Raw genomic sequence first — 21,521 nt, 5'->3', positions numbered from 1 at the left:
GGTCAGGGCAAGGAAGGTGAGACATGGGCCCTGGGCTGACCAATGAAGATGGAGGAACAGCTGTATTGAAGTCGGATCTTAGAATAATATCAGTTTGTGTGTGAAAAGTTGGATGCCGAAGACTTAAAACTTCCAGGAGACGTAGGGGATTGAAAGCCATGTCTTCTCCCAGAATGAGAAGATAGTGGAGATGCCAGAAGGAATTCCGGTGACTGCTGTTTCCTGCCCAGTTATGTGCGAAGTTAGACCTTAGTAACCAACCCAGGCCAGGGAAGGGGGACTGAAGTCAAGTTGAAAGTGGGGAGGATGTCAGATGCCATCAATAAGCACCAAAGCAGCCTGCCACACAGTCAATGGGCGAAGGGGACTGATTCTTATTGCTGGTCCCCTGATGACCATGTAATGCTCCTGTGGGTGGCCACTATCAGACTGTGTGATCCTATCACAACGTGACAGGATGTTTTATTCAGAGGATCCCTAAGCCCACCCTGAAGTCATACATATAAATGGAACTTCTTAAGACTGAACATCACTAGAGCCAGGGCCAAATCTGTTCTCTGAAACTCTAAGCTTGATGGATGGAAGTTTAGCACCTCAATTGGATATTAAAGCACATCAGGATGCCTAGGGAGCTTGCTAGCCCTGAGTCAGGTGGATACAGGTGGGATTGGAGTTTCCCAGAAGCCCTGAACTAGGAAGAGAAAGCTTTTGTTGCAAAGGGCAGGTAGGGCCTTATGACATCCCGGAAACCATCACAAGGTCACTCTTGAAAAGCTTAGGTATTAATTTGCTTGGAATTTGATTGAGTAAAAGTCCTGGAGGCAGAGATTCAGAGGAATTGATTTTCTGAAAGGCAGATCCCTGTAGACAAAGAATGTTTAAGACCACATTCTAAGAAAGGATTTAGACACTAGAAAGTAAGTTAGAAAACAGCTTGGTGATTAAAAAACCAGGCACAGACATTTGCTTGCAGGTTTGAGGGCTGCTCCATCGGTGCTGTATGCACCTGTGCAGTGCGGTGCAGAACTGATGTGAAGCTTCTGTGGCTGACAGAGAGGAGTTTCAAACATGAGCAAGTGGATGTGGGCTGAATGCACTTGCATGCCAGAGGTCGCTTTCCTCAACCTTGTCCTTTGGAAGGGTAAGTATGGTGTCATTCAGTCCTTCAAGGTAACTTTCTTCTTTCCTTCTATCATTCCATCCCTCCTTTCCCCCTCTCTCCCTCCCTCCTTCTCTCCCTTCTTTTTAAGTCAGGGTTTTATTACATAGCAAGACAATGCTTGAACTGACAATGCTTCTCTTGGCTCGGCCTTCAAAGCCCTGGGATTACAGGCTTGCATCAGATATGATGTAACAGGATCAGGAAGGCCTCATGATTTGTTCAAGGTCACATGGCTAACAGAGAGAAAAGCAGATACTTAACTACTGGACTGCCTATCCTTAAAGCCCTGGATATGGAAACCCAATAGTCTGGGGAGAAAGCTTTGAAGTTATCTCTGATACTGGCTCATCTCCTTGCTGTAGGAATCTGCGTTTTTTAAGTAGGTCTCCAAACAGTGCTTGTGGTAATGTCTGCTCATCCCTACAGTGAGCTGCTTGCTCTGGGAAGTTCTTGATGAATCCACGGTCTAGAGAAGACAGAGTCTTCTATGGACTGAGTCATGGGAAGGATCAGAGTCACAGCAAAGGTCCTGTAATCATTGACGAGGTCACACCAAAGGCAGGTTAAGGAATAAGAAAGGTTCTTAACTCTGCTTCTATAATAAACCATAGTCTAGTCTGGAAATGGATGGCATGACTGGGAAGAGAGACTGGTAAAAAACTCTACCACATGGAGTCTTTTAAGGGTCATCCAAATACCAGAGCTGAGAGGAACTAGAGTTTATGCAGCCAAATTCCTCTCACTTAATTGAAGATGCAGACTTAGGTAGGCTAAGCAACCACCAGATGGATGACACACAGCCGGATGATAACTAAACATATCTCTGATTCTCATATCTACTTCTTACACTACCCTATGCTCTCAATGCACTGCTAATGGTAGACAGGATTCTGGCTTTAATTGGAATGGTCCTTGGGGAGAGGATAATTCTCATCAACAGCTTCCCTAGTCTCTTGTTATGTAGCCCCTGTTGATCTTAAACTTCTCCTGATCACCCTGCCTTATATTCCCCAATGCTGGGTTCATAGGCCTGTGCCACCAGACCAGGCACAATCTCCATATTTTAATGGTGCAAAGGCATAGCTTTTATGCGCTGTCTAGGTATCAACCTTTCCCCACTGGCGAGTGGTAACAGTACTCACTGTGAGGATTGTGCGGTCAGCCAGGTTCATGGTTGCTTATTGTTTAAGAGCAGACACCGACTGTTCCAGTCCTTTATAATCCACCCACAGCATGCGCATTTCACTGTAAGGCAAGAGCCATAGCCCGGCTCTCCCGAGGGTCTGAAAGCACTATGGTTGGGGGAGGAGGTCATGAGTCTGTTGTCCCTTCCAGGAGCAGCAGGATTCTCCTGGTGTGCCCTTGTCCCCCAGCACTGTCCTGATTGTGTCAATTTGATCCTTTCAGGCTTGACAGCAGTTGCAGATAAACAAGAGCTAGGGAGTCAGGGGCTCCTAACAGGGTGTCTCTTTAGTTATTGCTCACTGAGTCCTTGGGCAGCCTAATGGGCGTCTCTGTCTCAGTTTACCCAAGGAGAAAGGAAGATAGACTAGATATACACATGCCCTGACAGAGCTGAGGAAGACACATCAGACTGCCCAGATGCCAGTGTGTGCATCAGAAATGTTTCACAGCTATTGGACACACCCCTGAACTAATCTAGGTATAATGTATGTGTTTCCATTTTAGAGATGTGGAAGTTGAGGACAATTGGGACAGTTAAGTTCTTGAGGAGAAGTAAGTACTTTTTGTAGCAGTCGTAATTAGAAGGATCAAGCCTACAAAACCAGATTCTTGTGAGTAGAATAATACTCCCACACAAGATGTGCCTACTGCATGCATTAAGTTTGACCATGTTCTCTTACGTAGTAAAAGAACACATATCTGAGAAGGAGGTTCCTGGACCATCTGGGTGGGACCCATCTAAGCTAATAAACTCTTTAAAGTAGTGTCTTCTCCAGCTGTGCCAGTGGAACAGGGAGATGTGATGCTTCTGAGCCCGTGGATAGAGATGGTGGTATAGGTAATGGACAGACTCTAGAAAAAAGTTGGCAAATGAGAATAAGCCACCAGTGAGGAATATGGTCCTGCTAGCACCTTGATTATTTAATCCATCCATGAGTGGAATCATAAGGTGAAATATTTTTGTGGATTGAAGTCATGGTTTGTAACAATGTATATGACAACTATAGAAAAGTCTCACATCTCTGATGAGCTGAGCTAGGCTAGAAAGTAGAGGTGGGCTTTACAGTGGGGTAGAGAGCCAAGGATGCTGCATTCTTCGAGCTATCTAGAATTTTCTGCAATGGAAGCAATGCTCTGTGTCTGCCCTATAAGACCCAACCCCCAGGAGCCACATATGGCTGTGTAGCACTTGATAATTTTTAGATTTTAATTCATTAAAATTGAAATTTCAGTGGCCTATATGGCCAGGGAGAGGATAGTAGCACACCCTCAGAGTCACAGAGGGTGCTTTGTCTGAGGTGCCAGCTTTCCAGGTGCCAGGGGTGACATTTAGAACTTCCAAACACCTGAGATGTTCGAATTATTCAATGACCCCGCACAGGGTCAGCAGCATCATTAAGAGCTCTGTCTAAGGCTCAGAGAACTTGGAAGACTTGTCCAGATCCCAGAGGAGTAAATAGAGAGTTCAAGCTTCGGTTCCAGGATCCCTAAGATCCACAGTCCTCCACCAGCTTCAAAACCTTCAACAATATCTCCTTGCTGGCTCACCACAAGGAAGCAGACAGGATGATGCCTGAGGGCAGGGGACACAGAGGCTGCCAAGAGACAGAATGAAAGCAGCCAGGAATGCTGTCTCCAAGGAATACCCTCTGCTCTAAGTGCTGAAGGCTGAGGAGGTATCGGCCAAGCAAAAGACAGCAGCAGGGCGGAGAGCCCACCCTCCCTAGGTATGTGAAGAGTCCAGGGCAGTGGTTCGCGTGTATTCACAGAACTGGAAGAAACACGATTGTCTGGAGAGGCATGAAGGAAGTGTCAAAGGTCAAGGTGGAGAGCTTGACAGTGACCAAATCACACTATGTTTTAGAGTTTAAGTAAGTCCAAAGGATCTCTATTTCATCTTTAAAAGGTCCAGTATGAATATTAATATTACATAAAAACACAAGCACGTGTGTTGTTCACTCTGACTTCTGTTGAGAAGAGAACATGGTTGTGAGTAAGTGTGGACAATCAGAAGGTAGTTACCCTCATACATAAGCACCCCAGAATTCTCCAGAAGCCCTAGGAATAGAACTAGTACTGTGTAGTACATATCTATTACTTTATATTTTCAGGTCCTTACAAAATATCAAGACCAAATCTTATTCTATATCCTTGGCTAGTCTCAGTCTTACAACAATCTTCCAGCCTCAGCCACTCAAATGTTTGGGTCACAGGCAAAGGGAGTACACAGGGGTCTCCCTCTGTGTGCTCAGAGTGTCTTCCTATCCTAAGGCTCTCAAACACTCTCAGAAAAAAAATCTGGGAGTTGCATCCCCATATTACAGAGAGGGAGTCAATTCTCAGAGAAGGGACCTGATTTTCTCCAAATCTCGGATGACAGATGGCAGAGCTGAGACTAGAGGAGTCTAGAATTGACTCTTAGGTTTTAATTAATTAAAATTTAAATTTCAATGGCCTATGTGGTCAGTCTCGAATTTCCTCAGTGTCTTCAAAGCTGTAGGCAACGCAGGTATCTAGGACCCTCATTAGCAGCCTGAGCCTCCGCTCAGTCCCGTCAGCTAAGGTGGCGCTTACCTTTCGGATTCCATCATGTTTCATTTCGATCACGTGGAGGGTGTAATTGGTCCGGCGCCCTTTCTCGTTGAACTGCACATTTCCTGTCAAACCTTCGAAGCGCACCTGAAAACAGAGCCAAATTCTGAACGGTGAAGCTGCTAACTCAAGTTGCATTTCATGTTTGTCCCTGTGGATGTTGTTGTTGTTGTTGTTGGTGGTGGTGGTAGTGGTGGTGGTGGTGGTGGTGGTGGTGTGTGTGTGTGTGTGTGTGTGTGTGTGTGTGTGTGTTGGCTTTCAGAGGTGGTATCTTAAATAGCTCCATCTTGCCTTGAACTCGATATGAACCTGACAAACATGACCTTGCACTTCTAAAGCCACCCATCGCCCACTCCACCCCACTCCAGTCCTCCACCTCTATTTCTTATAATGGGATAACAGGCGTGTGCCACCGAGGTAGGCAAGCATTCAGGATGGCTTCCTAGCTTGGAAGTCTGCTTGATTAGACTGTGGCTCCATCTTATACACTGAACGGTGCACCAAGCAAACTGTTGGCAACCTAGGACCCCCATCTTCAACAAGCTGCAAATTCATCTGTTAAGCCCTGGAAACAGGTTACCCTAGTAACCCCTTCATAATGTCCCGTTTCTATTCCAACACACCTCCTGGAAATGAGGAAGTGGGCCAATCTTATCTAGATTAGTTTTGGGATATACGTGCAGAGCATCAAACTGTGATGTCAGGTGAAGTTTTAGGTGGACTCTTCTATGTATTCTCTCATGCCCATGTATAATTGGATGTGCAAATATATGGTTGAGCTCAAATGCATTATGAGAAGATACACGCACAGTGTGCTAAGACAGGTTAATCTAAGTCTGTCCGTCGAAGTAAACCGTGAAAATCACACTCCTAGAAACCTAACTGAACCCCATAAAAGGAAGACTCAGAGCACCCTCACCCATGTGGTGCTCTGACAGCTCACAGTGAACCTCTTTCTGACTTGTGCTAACACTCTTCTTTGAGTAACATATTCTTGCTACTTTATAGTCGGTGAGCCTTTGTTTTCTTCTTGAGTAACACACCAAAAACCTGGAAAATACCCAGCCCAGACACCAACTACCACGCCAAGAGGGTTTTTTCTTGTTTTTGAGCAAAACTTCAGACCCCAAGAACATGTTGAAGTTTAGAGCACTTCACCCTTTTTCATGAGTACATCCTCACCTAATTGTGTTCATTCTCTCTTACTGCTTCAGGCAAGCATTAGCAATAAGCTAGAGGGCATGCTAGTGGGACATCCTTAGCCAAACACTCCAACCACACCCTCCCTGCTCCGATGAGCAACTGAAGAAGGAGAAGCTAAGGGACTGAGGTGTTACCACTGATAAACCAGGAGGAGTGCAGACTGGAAACCAGCCTTAGGATGGATGCCTTGAATATGATGAGAAAAGGCTCTTTAATTCTTTTGTGAGTCCAGAGAATAAAATACCCGAAATCTGAAGAGCTTCCCCACTGCCAGCCAGGTGACCTTGAGTGATTTACCCCTTCCAATCTCCAGGTTACAAAGTTCCTGCCTTGTCTACCTTGAGAGACCCAGTTAATGCACAAGTGCAGTAGAAAGAGAACACACTCACAGAGACCTCACATCCAACCAGAGCATGCAGGACCTTATAGACATCTCAGATGGCTGAAACATCATTTCTATCAGATCCAAAAATTTACAACATGGGAATTGTCTCTCTCTCAATGAGCCAGACTGAATTTGCAAGGATTTGTACCTCTAAGTTCAAAATTCAGATTAAAGGTCAAATAGACGATATGGGAACCCAAGCCTGCTGCTCTGTAGAGAATGAATATCCCTCCAGCTGAAGATGGGTCCAGGAAATGACGTCACAGACCCTGATGTTGACCCTGCCTGTGACTGGTAAGGTGAGTCTGCAGCTGTTACAAGCAGAGGTTCTGCCCAGGGCCCAGAGCTGCTTGTATTCTTCCCCTCCAATAGCTTGAAGAAAAGTCATGCTGAGTTTTATTTTTCACGTGAAGTCAGGAAGGATAGCTCTCCACTCTTTGTGTGTGTGTGTGTGTGTGTGTGTGTGTGTGTGTGTGTGTGTGTGTGTCCCTGTTCTAAAGCCAACCCTTTCATCCTTTTCTGGTTTGAAGTCTCAGTAGGGAGGCCATGACAGGCCCAAAACACTGAGCGAATTATACAAGCTCTTTGCTTTGTCATCTGTAAGCTGGCAGTTTCACTGCTCCTGGAAAAGTCCAAACCATCCTTCCCTTGCAGAAAGAAAACAAAACATGGATCCTGCTATGAGGACTACTAGAAAGGAGTCGCTGACTTCACCTTCTTCTCACTTTGGTCACTGTGGTGGTTTAAATGGGAAATGCCCTCCGTAGGGTTATGTATTTGAATACTTGGTCTCAGGTTGGTGGCACCTTTTGTAGATGTTCAGGTGGTACTACAACTTTGCTAGAGGAAGTATGTCACCGGGAGTGTATGTTGCCATGCCTCCCCACCATGATGGAACATGTAAGTCCAAATAAGCTCTGTCTTTCTATAAGCTGCTTTGTTTTATCCCAGCAATAGAAAGGGAGCTAACATCGACATCGTGGCCCATGCTCAGCTCTTCCAGTGCTTGAGATTCAAGACAGGTAGCTTGGTTGTCAGGATTCAGTTTAAGTAACTTCTTTAGACGGCAGTGGGACAAATGTTTGATTACTGGATGGTAGACTAACTGAACCCAAAGAATTGTCACTAACAATACAAATGGGTACCTGCTCTTTCTCACTGTTCTCACGTATCAGTGTGTTTGGTTAGAAGACATTGCATGATCTCATGTGACTCTGTTTCCTCATGTGTTAGATGGATCTGTTTGACTTAATTATGTCTTAAGTTTATTTTAAGATTAGATACTTTATGATAAAATTTTGTCTTTGCAAGTGCGCAGCTATTATAGTTACTAAGGATGGCCCCGGTATCACTACCACCTCCCAAGCACTGTGCACTTAGGAAGCTTTATCTGCATTTGCAAGAATCCTATGAGGCATGATTCTTAGATTTTATGATTTCCCTTTGCAGGGGGAAGCCAGAACTCTGCTGCTAGGTGGGAAGAATGAGCAGCAGAGGCAGGCCTGAAATTCAGAGTTCCTGATGTCTGCTGGTTTTATTACCTCAGATAGCGAGTGGCCCCTCTCTAAGATTGCCACATTCAGCCGTAGTGGGCCACACAGACATTCACAGTGTGGTATGTGATGGCTGCCTGCTGCCGCCACAACCTCTTGGGCATTTCCAGACACATTTTGTTGTCACCCAAGGACAGCTGTAGGTTCCTCATTGAATCTGTATCTGGGCTTCCTTCTCGAATAACTGAAATATCTACGATGTTGTGTTGGCCGTGAGTGTTCATATGTGGATACTATTCAGATGAGAAAGATGATGAAGATACCTCACATATACCGTGTAGGATGGGCCAACCGGAATGAAGAATAGACTGGAGTGTAGCATACTCATCAGAGATGCTTCATCCAGCAACTTACAGGAACAGATGCAGAGGCCTACACAGCCAAACCTTAGGCCGAGCTCAGGGAACCCTTTGGAAAAGGCAGAGAAGGATTGTAGGAGCCAAAGGAGTCATGGACACCACAAGAAGACCTACAGAATCAACTAATGTGGGCTCATAGTGACTCGTAGGGACTGAGCCCATAATCAGAGAACCTGGATGGGTCTCTTTACATATGTTATGGTTGTGTTGCTTGGTGTTCTTATGAGACTCCTAACAGTGGGAACAGGTGCTGTCTGTGACTCTTTGGTTTGCTTTTGGGACCCCTTTCCTCTTGCTAGGTTGCCTCATCCAGCCTTAATATGAAGGCATGCGCCTAGTCTTATTGCAACTTGATATGGCATGTTTGGTTGATATTCCTGGGAGGCTGGCCTTCTTCTGGAGGAAAATGAAGGAGGAGCAGATTTGAGGGAGAGGTGAGGTGGGGAGAGGGACTGGGAGAATTGGAGGGAGGGGGAAATTGCAGTGGAGATGCAATATATATAAGAGAAAAGGGAGAAAAAGGAAGAGTTCTGAGTCCCTTGAGCAGATGAACTAGTCCTAGGAATTATTCAATGTGTCCAGACAGTGCTGGATGGGACTAGGATCCGAACCCAGCCCTTTCCTTCAACATTCCTGCAGAGGTCAAGTGTGCCATCCCCTCGTGTGCCTGCGTTCTCACTCTAGTTTTCTGTAGGCATCATGTGTGCTTGGAATAGCACCAAGGCCTCATGCATGCTGGGCTATGCAAGTGCTTCACTTCTAGTATCTCTCAAATACTCCAGGTTGCATGAACCCAGCTGTACTCCTGAAGAAAGCTTTGTAGTTGTCCACACTCTGGCTGTGCGTTCTGATCCTGTCCTCAACAAGTCCAAGAGCTCACTCTGTGGCTCAGTCCTCAGTGTGCACCTCCCCATTACTTGACCCCTCCATCTCAGGTGCCGTCCATCCTTCACGTCTGTATACTTGACAATGTACCAAATTAGAAGTAAGAGGGAGTCAGCTTTCTGAATATGATGGCTTGGGTTTGGCTCCTAGGAGCATCTACATCTCCACAAGTCCTAGTCATACAGAATATAAATAGTAAACCATGCATCTTTTCTGGGAAAAAGCTCTCAGAGATTTTTCCTTCATCATATCCTTAAAGGTCTCTGACCTCCCACACACTAAGAGCTTGACTTGTGCGACTTGGGTCTCTTTTTTTTTCCAGTTAGAAGCAGGCACAGGGTGTTCCCCTCTTGGAGCACTGTGGGCTTTCAGGTGGTCTGCTTATTAAAATCCTAAACAGCTTTCCTGGTGGCAGGCAGGGGCAGCTTCTCTTTGCTGGGGAATTTCAGGGGGTGTATAGAGAATGCCCAAAGCTCTGTGCTGCACTGGGCTGGGCCACTCTTTTGGGTCACCTCTGCTGGGCTTCAGAACAACCTCTGTATGTGTCACCAGACACATACTGGACTCCAAAGTGGGGTTGGGCCTTTGTACTGTGTGACCCAAAGGCTGCAGACACAGGAGCTCTAGAGCAGATCTCTGGGTTCCAAAGACTGGATGCCACTAGGATTTACCTAGGCTCTGGTAGCAGTTGTCCTCTGGTGGTATGGCTATCTAAAGAAGTGGATCTAGAAGCAAATGGTTAGACAGTTGTCTTGGTGGAGTGAAGGCTCCAGAGGTCAACACTGTAGAGAGGAATCTACTGGGTCACAAGACAGACCTAATACGTGGAAGGAGGGGCCCAGGGGAAGGGTTTAGCTCTGCCTTTGTGGTTAATCTGTTGTGTGACCATTGACTCATCACAGACCACTCTGTGTCCATCGTCTCATCTATAAAGTGAGGGGTAAAGTGGGTTGGTAATCTCCAAGGTTTCTTCTGGCAATAAACTCTTGATTCTAGGTGATTAACACAGAAATGAAAAGGAGTCTGTTTTGGACAGATGGTCTTAGGTAAAGAACATATTGGTTTGTTTGTTTGTTCATCAAAAAGACCAAAGGAGCCTCTCATGGGCTGGATTTGACTTTTTTCATGGTCCCCAGTGTTTTGTCCCCCTTTCCCCCTGGAGTGCACAGTCAGCTCTTGGGAAGTACCCATGGAAGGCAGGCACACATGTATTTCTGCTCCCAAACAGTAAGCTATCAGCCTTTACCATGGCAACCAACTCTCTCCAATCCTGTTAGGGCAGAAGCAGAGGGCGAGTGGAAAGACATAAGTGAGACCATACCGGAAATGAATGCAGTTCTAGAACTTTTTTTCCTCCTGGCATTTCCCATGTAGTTCATGTTAAATAGAAACTAGCAATTCCCCTGCCTCTGCCTTCTGAATACTGGGTCTTTGAGTTTGTGTGGCCGGCTGAGGCTTGGGTGCTGTCTGCCTGGCCTCCTCCTTTTCATGAAAAGGAGGTCTACCAGAGAGCTGGCTGGATATTCTGCGATTGCTCAGAGAGACATGGGGGCTGTCTTCTTGCTTCCTCATTCAGAGCACTGCCTGTCACTCCACATTGCGTCCTGTGATTCATCCCTGTCATGGTGGCATCAGAATATGCTTTCAGGGATGTCATTAAGGTGGGAGAGGCAGAGGAGCTGAAAGGTGGCGGGACCAAGGGCTCGTCCCTGGGCCTGTCTAAGGCCAGACTCATGCACTGCAGACAGATCTGTCTCGACTGCTGTCAGGAAGAGCATTTTAAATAAGCTGGGAACAGTCACTTCCGTTTTGGTAATCATTTTGGAACCTGCCTGGTGTCTGTTGTAACTGTCTGGTGACTTGGGGGCTGCCCTGGACAGAGACAGGGGAGGGCAGAGACACAGCTGAGGTCCTAGTGATGCCTGCTGTGGTAGGAAGGCCTGCTGTCTCACTTCAGTCTGGAGGACATGACTGCATGTTCTCCAACTCAGAGGGCTTTTCTTCAGAGAAGAAGCACAGCTGAGGATGCACTTTCTATTCTTTCTCCAGGTTGTACATGGGGATGTACGTTCTGCATTCATGTCTCTCTCATTTAGAAGTCTCTCTTCTCCCCTGGGAGCCCAATTCCTTCTGCTGAATGTAGGCTTAATTGTGGAGCTGGCCTCACCCAGGGAATACCATTGGTTGGGGAAGGCGGGTTGGGTTCTGAAGGATAATTACACCAAAATATCTTGCTTTGTCATTCCTTTTGGGCTCAGTGTAGTTTTCTCCTCACCATCTCTTTGCCTTCCCACCAGAGGCAATGCTGTGCGCTAGCAAATTGAGAATCACAAAATGGGCTTGTGGTAGTTCTAGAAACTTCTAGAGACTTCTAGGACCTCCAAGAAGATTCAAGCAGTGGGCAAGCCCCCGGAATCTTCTAAAGCAGGAGAGTCAAACGTGCACCCATTATACCACTCTCTCACCTTGCAGTCCCAGCAGACATGTTAGTAATTTAATATTTATACTCTCCACTGTGGAGTCTGGATTCTGCATAGCCAACTGATCGGGCTAGGCATGGTTTTCTATTCCTGCTCTCTCACAGTTCAAATGCAAACAAAATTGATGACTGCGGTGCTAAGACAAAAAGAAGTCATGTCAGAGGGATGGGCAACAGAGCCATGAAGTTTGTAGGAATAAGAAATGAATGAAGGAGACAAGTCTAGGGGTCTGTGCACAGCTCAATGACAAGCGAGAGCATTTCTTTTCTCTTTTAGTTTGCTTTTGGTGTGTGTGTGTGTGTGTGTGTGTGTGTGTGTGTGTGTGTGTGCAGATCTGTGAGTGGGCATATATGCATATATTTATGTGTAGAAGCCAGAGGCTGATCTCTTCCTGTTACTCTCTACCTTGGATACTGATGCAAGGCCTCTCACTTGAACACAGAGCTCATGAGTTCAGCTAGTTTTGCTAACCAGCCCCATATGGAGATCCCATCTCTGCCTCTGGCATGCTGGAATTAGAGGCAGGCAATCACATCTTCCCATCATTCATGTGGGTGCTGGGGATCCAAACTCTGGTCCTCCTACTCTTGTGATAAGCACCTTACCTTTTCATCTGCATCCCTGGCCTCGTCTCTGCATACGTATGTCAAACCACCTTGCTGATCATGGAAATCAATGGCTTTCTGTTTTCAGTATAATACCTAAGCTGAGAATACACTCCTGATAATACAAGGAGTGGCATCACATTTTCATGGTCTGTTTTGTCCCACGTTTGACTTGAATTCCGTACATTCGACACAAACAATATAGCGGTTACTCCAAACTCCAGGCACATGCTTCATTTTAGAGTGGTGCGTATTGCTTTAACTGGATGCTGATGATTCTATATGGCTCCCAAGAGTGAGATAGGAAGGCTCCACCAGACTTACCTGCTGCAGGGCTCTCTGGATGTCGATCCCTTGACCCCAGGGCACAGCTGGGTTAGCCAGACAGTCCCCAGCATTCCCCCGGCGGGATATGTCAATCCTCTGCCTCCGCAGGCTCTGGAAGGCCTCAGCCATCACCTTGACACCATCATAGGTGAGAGCAGAAGTGTACTGGGGAAGGAAGACAAATAGGCAGGTGTCAGAGAGAGCTGACAGGTGGGGTAGGGGGCTGTGCACTGGCAATGAGCTTCCTGCTGAGGGAGTTATGTGTTGGGCCAGAGGCTAGGAGCTTTTACAGATAGGCAGTCCACCCCTCTCACAGCTCTGCTCACCAGTCCAGCACATCAGCTCCCCAGAGCTGTGAATTCAGCATGACCAACTGTAACCTTTAAAGACCTGCTAGCATTTTAAAGTTCGGTGTGATTTGAAAAATGTTGGTTTAATTGGGAAGAAATACATAGATTAAATATGACATATCCACAGGCCAAATACATGGAAAATAAGTTGGCTTCCTTTGTAAGAGAGTCAACAACTGGGAGCCAAGGAGAACTGCCTGCTCTCCCACCTCTTCTAACAGTAAAGGCTATTCCAGGATGTGCCAGCTCTTAATTATCTCCATGTGTAGCTTACTTCATGGTAAAGCGCATATTCTATAAACATTCCCTCTTGTGGATTAATGATAATGCTTAAGGGTTTTTCTCGCTTGATCAAAGAGCGGGTAAGACATGAATGAGACAAAATTAGTCTTACCCCCTAGTATGTTATCTTAAGGTCATGTGACACAGCTGTAGGATGAGTTTATTTTTCCAGTTCTTAGTTGATTTCCTGGCTTGTTATTTGTGTGTGTGTGTGTGTGTGTGTGTGTGTGTGTGTGTGTGTGTGTGTGTGTGTGTGTGTATGTGTGTGTGTGTAGGCTGGAGGTCTTCCTCAATTGGTCCTTATCTCATTTTTGAGACAGTCTTGAGTGAGCCTGGAGCTAACAAACTGACTAGAGTGTGTGGCCAGCAAACCCTGTGCATCCTCCTGTCTCTGATTGCCTGGGGCTTGGATTATAGGCACAAGCTGCCATGCCTAACTTTCTCTGTGGTGACTGGGGATCCAAATACAGATCCTTATGCTTGCACAGCAAGCACTTTAATGACTGAGTTACATCCCCAGTCCTTTCTAATTTATATTTTTAAGACATGCTAGCTCGAAACATTCTGTGTAGCCTAGGATGATATTGAACTCCTATTCCTCCTGTGTCCACATTTTAAGTGCTACCATTACAAGCAAACACTTTTTTTTAAAAGCTTGTTTTGATTTTTCTCAGAAGAAAAAAATACATTACACTTGGAAATTATTTGGGCAGTCATAAACTAATTTGTTAGCCTCCATCAGAGTCAATCTTTGTTTTAAAGCATTTTTGTTTAATCAGATACTGCAATTAGTTTTGAAGAAAGAGGTAAGTCAATTTGATCACTGGTTGAATGAAAAGTGCCTTGGCTTAATAGCCTGCAATCCACAAATAAAACAGACCGAGCAGCCTAGAAACATGGGCTAAGGATTCCCCAATGGTCCCAAGTCTGAGGTCACCAGGCTTGGCCTCAGAATCCTCAACACAGTGTTGCATGTAGCCACTGCCATGCTACGTCATCTGACCTGGAAGGACAGTAGCCTGCTCTCCACATCCACAAACATTATCAAATATCAAACAAAACAGGGTTTGGCTGTGGGATTGAGCTGGGAGAAGCTGAGTGCAGAGCCAGGAGGAGAGCGGCTATACATCTCCAGGCAGGCGTCTCTGATAGTCTTCTGGGGATACAGATATGGGGAGCAAGTGTCATCCTGTCCTCTACTCACAAAGACTCCATCTATAAAGAGAGGGACACTTGTTCTGGGTAAGATGGTGGCAGAAGGGTGGGAGCTGTGGCTGGTGGTCAGCATGCATGAGATATTAATTTTCATTGCTAGTGCCACCAGAGAGAAAAGAAAGATGGCGGCCCTACTTAGAATAGAAGTGACATTTTCTGGCTTTCCTTGCGAGCAGCTAAAGGCACTTTTCTCACATGAGGCTAATAGTGGGTAAGTGAAAGATTTGCTACTGACTACAGAGAGGGATTCTCTCTCTCTCTCTCTCTCTCTCTCTCTCTCTCTCTCTCTCTGTGTGTATACATGTTCATGTCTTCATGCTTTTGTATATTTGTGTGTTGAGGTCAGAGGTCAACATCAGGAATCCTCTTCTGTTTTCCTCCATGTTAATTTTGAGACAGGGCTTCTCACTGAACCTGGAGCTCAACAATTGGGTCAGACTGGCTCACCAGCAAGCTCAGGGATCCTCATCCCTCTGTCTTCCCAGTACTGGGGTTTCAGGTGTGTGCGCCTGCACCTGGCTTTTTACACGGGAATAGAGGATCCAGCCCTTTACAAACTGAGCCATCCTTTAGTCTCAGGAAAAGAGTTCTTAAGAACAACAGCTGTGCTTTCCCTTCTCCTATCCTCCACTTGTGTTATGGTTTGAGTCTGGAGTATCTTCTCCTTCCTCAAAGAAAATTCCTCAAAGTGAAGGCATAGTCCCTAGAGCTGAGCTTTGAAAAGCCAAGGCAACTGTAACCTAAGGACCCTGGAGGAAGTATGCGCTTTTGCAGACTGGAGCTTATCCCTGGCCCCTTCTGGAATCACCACTCCCTGGATGACTTGAAAAGAGCAGTTTCCCTCTGCAGTGCCTTTCCACCATGATGTTCTTGCCTTGCCACAGCCTGAAAAGCAATGGAGCCAGCTGGCCACACGGTGAAACCATGAGCCAAAATAGATCTTTCTTCTTAGAGTCCACTTGTTCTTGTATTTTGTCCCACTGACAAAAATCACCTAGTGGATGCTGGGTAGAATGCTGCCATCATGGCCGAAGTCCATGGGGCCTTCTTGCACTATAAAACGGATATCAAATGCCAAGTGTAACGGAACAAGGCTTTGGGAATATTTGGTGAATGTGCATCAGTGGTACAAACTGATATGCCAACCTCTGTCACATTGGGATGTCTGGCCCTCACGCTTTTGCTTATTAGGAGACGCATTTCGTTTCTGAAGGCTAATGTGTTCTGCTGTTCAGGAGACAGTTAAGGAAGAAAAGAGGGAGGTGGGATGGGGTCTCCATTTTCACACCTTTGGCCTCTTCCAGTCCACCCTGGTATGGTCTCGGGAGTCACTTGTCCTCCATTGCTGCATGATTCTGGCTGGGATCGTGTCTGTGTAGTTCACCAGCTGGAAACCTGTCACATTGGCTCCGCTCTCCTTGAACTTATTTAAGTCAATGTCCATGAAGCCCTGTGGAGGAATGAAAGGGGAGAGTCAAAACACATCGTCTGGGTAGGTCTCTGTCACCACAGTGCACTACCGATGCTTCCTCTTCTGCTCCACAGAGCAATGCAGGCTGTAGACAGAAGGGTGCTGCCCCCTTCAAATTCCCTTCTCATAGATTTTCTTCCACAATGTTGGCATAGAGGCCAAGATGTCAAGTGTAAGTCTGGAATGTAGGGGCTGGCTTACACTTCCTTGGACCAAGTTACTTTGCTCATTTGCTTACATAATGGAGTCAGAAGGTTGAAGAGAGCATGCAATAGACACCGTGTCACCAGACTGACAATCAGTGAATGGTTGGGATTTAAAACATTATTATTATTTCTTTTAGAATTTCATACAGTTTGTTTTGATCGTCCTGACCCCTCCTGCAGGTCCTCCTGGGTCAACTCTTCCCTACCCACTTAACTTTGTGTCCTCCTTTTTATGTTTTAACCCACGGTGTTCAATTTGTTCTATGCATATACTTGGGTGTGGAGCCAACTCCCGAAGCATGATCAACCTACCAGGGGCATTTTCTCCAGGGGCACCAACCCTCCCAACACCTATAAATTGTCAAAAACTTCTTGGGCTAGGGAAGGAATTCATGCCTTCCTCCCATCTTCACACTGGGGTTTTCTCTGGCTTAAACTTGCACAGGGGTTATGTATGCTGTCACAATAAATATGAGTCCATATGTGTGACTACCCTGTTGTGTCTGGAAAACACGTACAGGATGTGTGTGCTTGGCTGTGTGTGTGTGTGTGTGTGTGTGTGTGTGTGTGTGTGTGTGTAGGTCAGAAAACAACTATGTAGAGATTACTCTCTTTTTCCACATCTATGTAGGGTCTGGTGATTGAACTTGGGTTCTGGGCTAGTGTGACAAATTCCTTTTCTTCTGAGTTATCTCAATGGTCCAGATTTCTCTCTCTCTCTCTCTCTCTCTCTCTCTCTCTCTCTCTCTCTCTCTCTCTCTCCCTCTCTCTCTCCCTCACTCCCTCCTTCCCCCTCTCTCTGTCTGTCTCTCTCTCTCCCTTGCTCTCTCGCTCTCTCTCCTCTCATATACTGTACCTTGACTGAATTTTTTCTGCCCTCCTTCCCTCCCATCTCTTCCCTTCCACCTCTCCTTTCCTCAAGGCTCTTAAGAAGCAAAGGGAAAAATCTTGAAGGAAGGTTATCCCTGGTCACCACCCTGCTTTACCTTTGGAGAGAGGAGACATCTGAAGTGTGCTGGGAACAAGTACCTGCTAGCTTCGCAAGGTCACCAGCAAGTCTGTGAAAGGGGCTGGCTTCTGATGGGGGCCTTCACCTCTCACTGTGCTCTTTTATGTACAATGAACTGGACTTGTTCTCCCGGAGGAGGCCTGGCTACCTCTGACATCCATGAATGATTTTTGATTGCAAATGGAATTTCCTTCCAATTCATCAAAACTCACCCAAAGTCAGAAAGCCTTGAACTTAAAAGAAAGCCTTGCATTTATATAATAAATTCAACAATGAACAGAACTTTCATGTCTGTGGCCTCATTTCACTTCTTTATAAGGTACAGCTTATTTTGTTTGCCACACACAGAAACTAAGACAGAAAGGGAGGGTCAGTGCCCATAAAGTTGCTCACCAAGTTAGTGACAGGGAAGGGACCAGAGCTAAGATTTGTTAAATAATTCACTCATTTCTACCCACAAAAAACTCATCACCAAACACACTATTTTGAGAATGTAGAGTGGATAAGTTCCCTCCCTTGTGGGCCTTGCATTCCAGTAGGGGAAATCATACTGTAGACAAGAAAATGTACCATACAATGCTCTGTAGCTGTAGCTGTGTGTGCTCTGTAGTAGCCATTCATCTATGAGGAGAGGTAAAGTGGGTTGGTGGATGGGGAGATAGATAGTTCAGATGACCTTCCTGTGTGGTCTCATTGGCAGAAGTAAAATGGAGTCCCATGTGTGAATTATGGGATACATAGGTGAGGCACACTGAACAAAGGCCTAGGGGTAAGAGGCTGCTTGGAATGTTCCAGAAACAGCAAAGAGGCTGATGTAACTGGAAAGCAGTCGTGAGAAAGATTTCTGGTAGGAGTTGAGGTCAGAAAGGGGTGCAAGCTGGGTCACACACAGCTTGTGTTAATTTACTTCTTTATTTTATCCATACTGCGCTGCAGGATGTTGAGTAGGGATTGTAAAAATGCGTGCGTGTTTGGCTCCATGGCTTAGGGAAAGAGCCCACTGAGATAACAGAAACAGACTAGAAGAAAGAGCTGAGGAAGTGGGCTTGCAACAGGGAAACCCAGAGCTGACAATAGAGGTCCATGTACTGGACCTGGCTCTACCTTAGGACCTCAGGGCTTGTCTACAACAATTCCTGAAAGAATGGACTTACTAATTCCAAGACTTCCCATTTCTAACAGTGCCTGTGACAGTCTGTGACTCCTTTGAACTCTATTTTACAGGCAGGTTCAGTCTCAGTTCAGTCCCACTCAGCCTTTGCCCTTGCTTCCTGTCTAGGAATGCCATTTCAATTCTTGACCCTTTTCCATGGTCGGGATCCTAGCTAGTGTAGCATCTCTCTGGAGAACTCACTCCTGTCTCCTCATCCGAAGAACCAGTTCCTTCCCTGCAGCAGACACTGTTGGCCCTTTTTCTTTCCACTCCCCATTACACACTTCTATTCCACACTCTATACTAACTACAAACACCTGCCACCCCACCTGCATGCAGAGGAGGCCAGGCATGCTGGGCTCACATGCCCAGGGACATCTCTATGCCACTGACAGCTGCGGAGTTAGTAGATGCCATCCTCTGCTGGTGCCTAAGGTGGTGGAATGTTCTATGCTGACATCCAGAGATGAAGTGAGGGGTGGGACTTCCTAGGAATGTGTCTCAGTGTATCCCTTCTCTTCTTTACTGTGCATCCCTACTGTGTTTCCAGGATTGGCACATAGCTCTTGCTTCTTCCTCAAGTCTTGTTTTGGGCTCTGCTTCCAGGAGAACCCCATTTGGGTTTCCTCCAACACTCAGTCTGGCTCATTTCAGTGTCGTACCTACTGCTTCTCTGGAGCACCTGTCACCACTGAAAGCATCTTTCCTCATTGTTCTTTTTGTCCTCTCTCTTCTCGTTGACAGGCCAACTACTGAATGAAGGTGGGGACAGTTTCAATTTCCATCTGGTAACTGATGGGTCCTAGCACCTAGCCTCTCCATACGTGCCCAGCCCAGGGCAGATGCTCAATCCTTTCTTGCCATGAGAATGAATAAAGCTAGAGATTGTCCCTCAAGCAGGTGTGCCAATTAGCCAGGGGAAACATGACCAGCAGACAACAGCTGCCAGTGAGTGATTTTAATCAGTTGAGATTAACTTGTACCAAAGCCACAGTTCAGAGTGACACAGAGGTAACTGGCTTGTGCAACGGTACCAGCCAGCTGTTCTTAAAGTCAGGATTTGGCTCTGCTACTCAAATTGCATTTGGTGGCGATATACAATGTAAGGGTACAGCCGTCTTGCCACTGGTTAAAAGCCAGCACACACTTGGGAGATTTTTCCCTACTCTTCAGAGACTTTTAAAAAGAACATCTTGTTCGCAAAATAACGATTGAGAGAATGAAATGAAAATTATCTCCCATGGTCAGATCCTGTCACTCGCAATCTGTAACAAGCCCCGAGGCATCCCCACTGACCTTCCCTCCCCAGCATAATGAAGGCCAAGTGGAATGGTGATTTGTTCAAACAGAAGCACAGCTCAGTTTTGTCACCAGCAAGCCTGATGACAATGTTACTAGAGCCAATCCTGGGTCACACATAATCAAGCTGATGGGACTTTCCAACCCCACAATCATAACCCAGAAAAAGAACAGATACACACTTCCCTTTGTGACAGTCACCACAAGAACTATAACCAGGAAGCCACTTGGGTCAATGTACATTCAAGAGCTGACGTCTCCCCTCCAGTGCAAGATTGCATGCTGGGAATTATAACACTGACCCCTAGGATGTCCTAATCACAAAAGAGACTCATAGTCACCAGGCTTGATTTCTCCATAATGCAAGAGCATAGACTTGGTCAGTAGAGAAGTGTGGTCTTGATTAAGAAGGGAAATAAAGGCACTCACTCTTTGCCTGCTAGGAAATTGTGAGATCCAGCTAACTCTATTTCCCCAGTATGTCTACTAAATAGGCTTAATTAAATCATTTTCCAATTTCCTTTTCTATTTTATTAAAAACCCATGAGGGTACTATTTGGTTATTTGTGCATTTTCTTTATCTATCTTATTTATACCGTTATCTAATGTGTTTAAGGACGCCATGTTGTTAATTACAACACTTTAAAAGTTTCAGCTATTAAACTTCACTGTCATGATTTTCTTCAAGCCATGCTGCATATTTGAGAATGTACCCCCACTTGCTGATTCCATTGCTCTAAACACCATTGCTGTTGAAAAAAGAATGACAAAGGCTACAGGTATTTGCTTTTTCAAGTACTTGTCACCCCAAGTTAGATCTTCTACCCTTTAACTGTCCCCTGAGTCCTGGAGCCAGGTGTTTCTCTTTGAAGAGTGACTGTTATCTAAAGTGTTTTGGTGACACATGCCTGTAAGAGCATTATTCAGAAGGTAGATGTAGGAGGATTAAGAAGTCTTTGGCTTCGTAAGAAGTCCACTCCAGCCTGGGCCATGTGGGACTTTGGGAAGAAGGTACTCCTGGGGCAGTCACATCATCCTGTCTCTGTGTGCTTTTTCAGTAGCTCTTTCTATATGTAAGTGGCTGCCCATGATCGATGAGCAAGCAAGATGGGAAGAATGTACTGCCTCGTATCTTTATCCAGAGGCAGAGGCCATGGCTAAAGAAGTGCAGGCTTAAGGATGCTTCTTAATCTGAGGGACACGTGGACTACCTGGTGTACATGAGGGTGCTTGTAGAATAGCTACCCCTAAGGACTGTCAATCCGCAGCTCCAGGAAGGGAGCAGGAGATTCTGGTTTTGGCAAAATGTTAATGCCAATGAGTCAAGACTCAAAGTTAAATATATTAAAACCATGAAGATAATTATCAGAAGAATTAAACAAAAATAGCATAACGCCAGGCATTAAGAAGAGGCTGGGTAAGTTTGAGGGGTGATCTGAAATACTCCATCTCATAGCCAATGAGCCATAGGTGGCAATGGGTTGATGAGGCAAGAACAAAGAGGTGCAGCAGGTGTGGTGTGTAAATGTGTGAAAGAAACAGCCAGAATAACTGAATATGGGGAAGGTGTAACTTCATACTTCTAAGAAACTTGAGATTGGTTTGGACCCCAGTATCGGGGATAGGGAAAGAAAGAAAATGCAGGATTTTGCTTCTTCTTCTTTTTTTTTTCTTTTTTTCGGAGCTGGGGACCGAACCCAGGGCCTTGTGCCTGCTAGGCAAGTGCTCTACCACTGAGCTAAATCCCCAACCCCAGGATTTTGCTTCTTATATTTTAGACACTTCTGTCATAAACTTTTA

General features: G+C 45.8%; 1 protein-coding gene across 2 annotated transcripts in view; it reads right to left on the bottom strand.

The window, feature by feature from the left end:
• The window catches only part of Gria1 (glutamate ionotropic receptor AMPA type subunit 1), a 319,566-nt gene that overhangs the window by 100,105 nt on the left and 197,940 nt on the right, over nt 1-21,521 (bottom strand). For both annotated transcript variants that reach the window (XM_063269677.1, NM_031608.2), the window contains exons 6-8: nt 15,872-16,033; nt 12,734-12,901; nt 4,922-5,026 (exon numbers count right to left, since the gene is read on the bottom strand). In XM_063269677.1, coding sequence (XP_063125747.1) covers nt 4,922-5,026; nt 12,734-12,901; nt 15,872-16,033 — 435 coding nt within the window. The remainder of the gene's footprint in view (nt 1-4,921; nt 5,027-12,733; nt 12,902-15,871; nt 16,034-21,521) is intronic.

This window comes from Rattus norvegicus, chromosome 10 (assembly GCF_036323735.1).
Source record: "Rattus norvegicus strain BN/NHsdMcwi chromosome 10, GRCr8, whole genome shotgun sequence".
Classification (NCBI taxonomy): Eukaryota; Metazoa; Chordata; class Mammalia; order Rodentia; family Muridae; genus Rattus; species Rattus norvegicus.
This window is presented reverse-complemented; position numbering and strand designations above follow the sequence as displayed.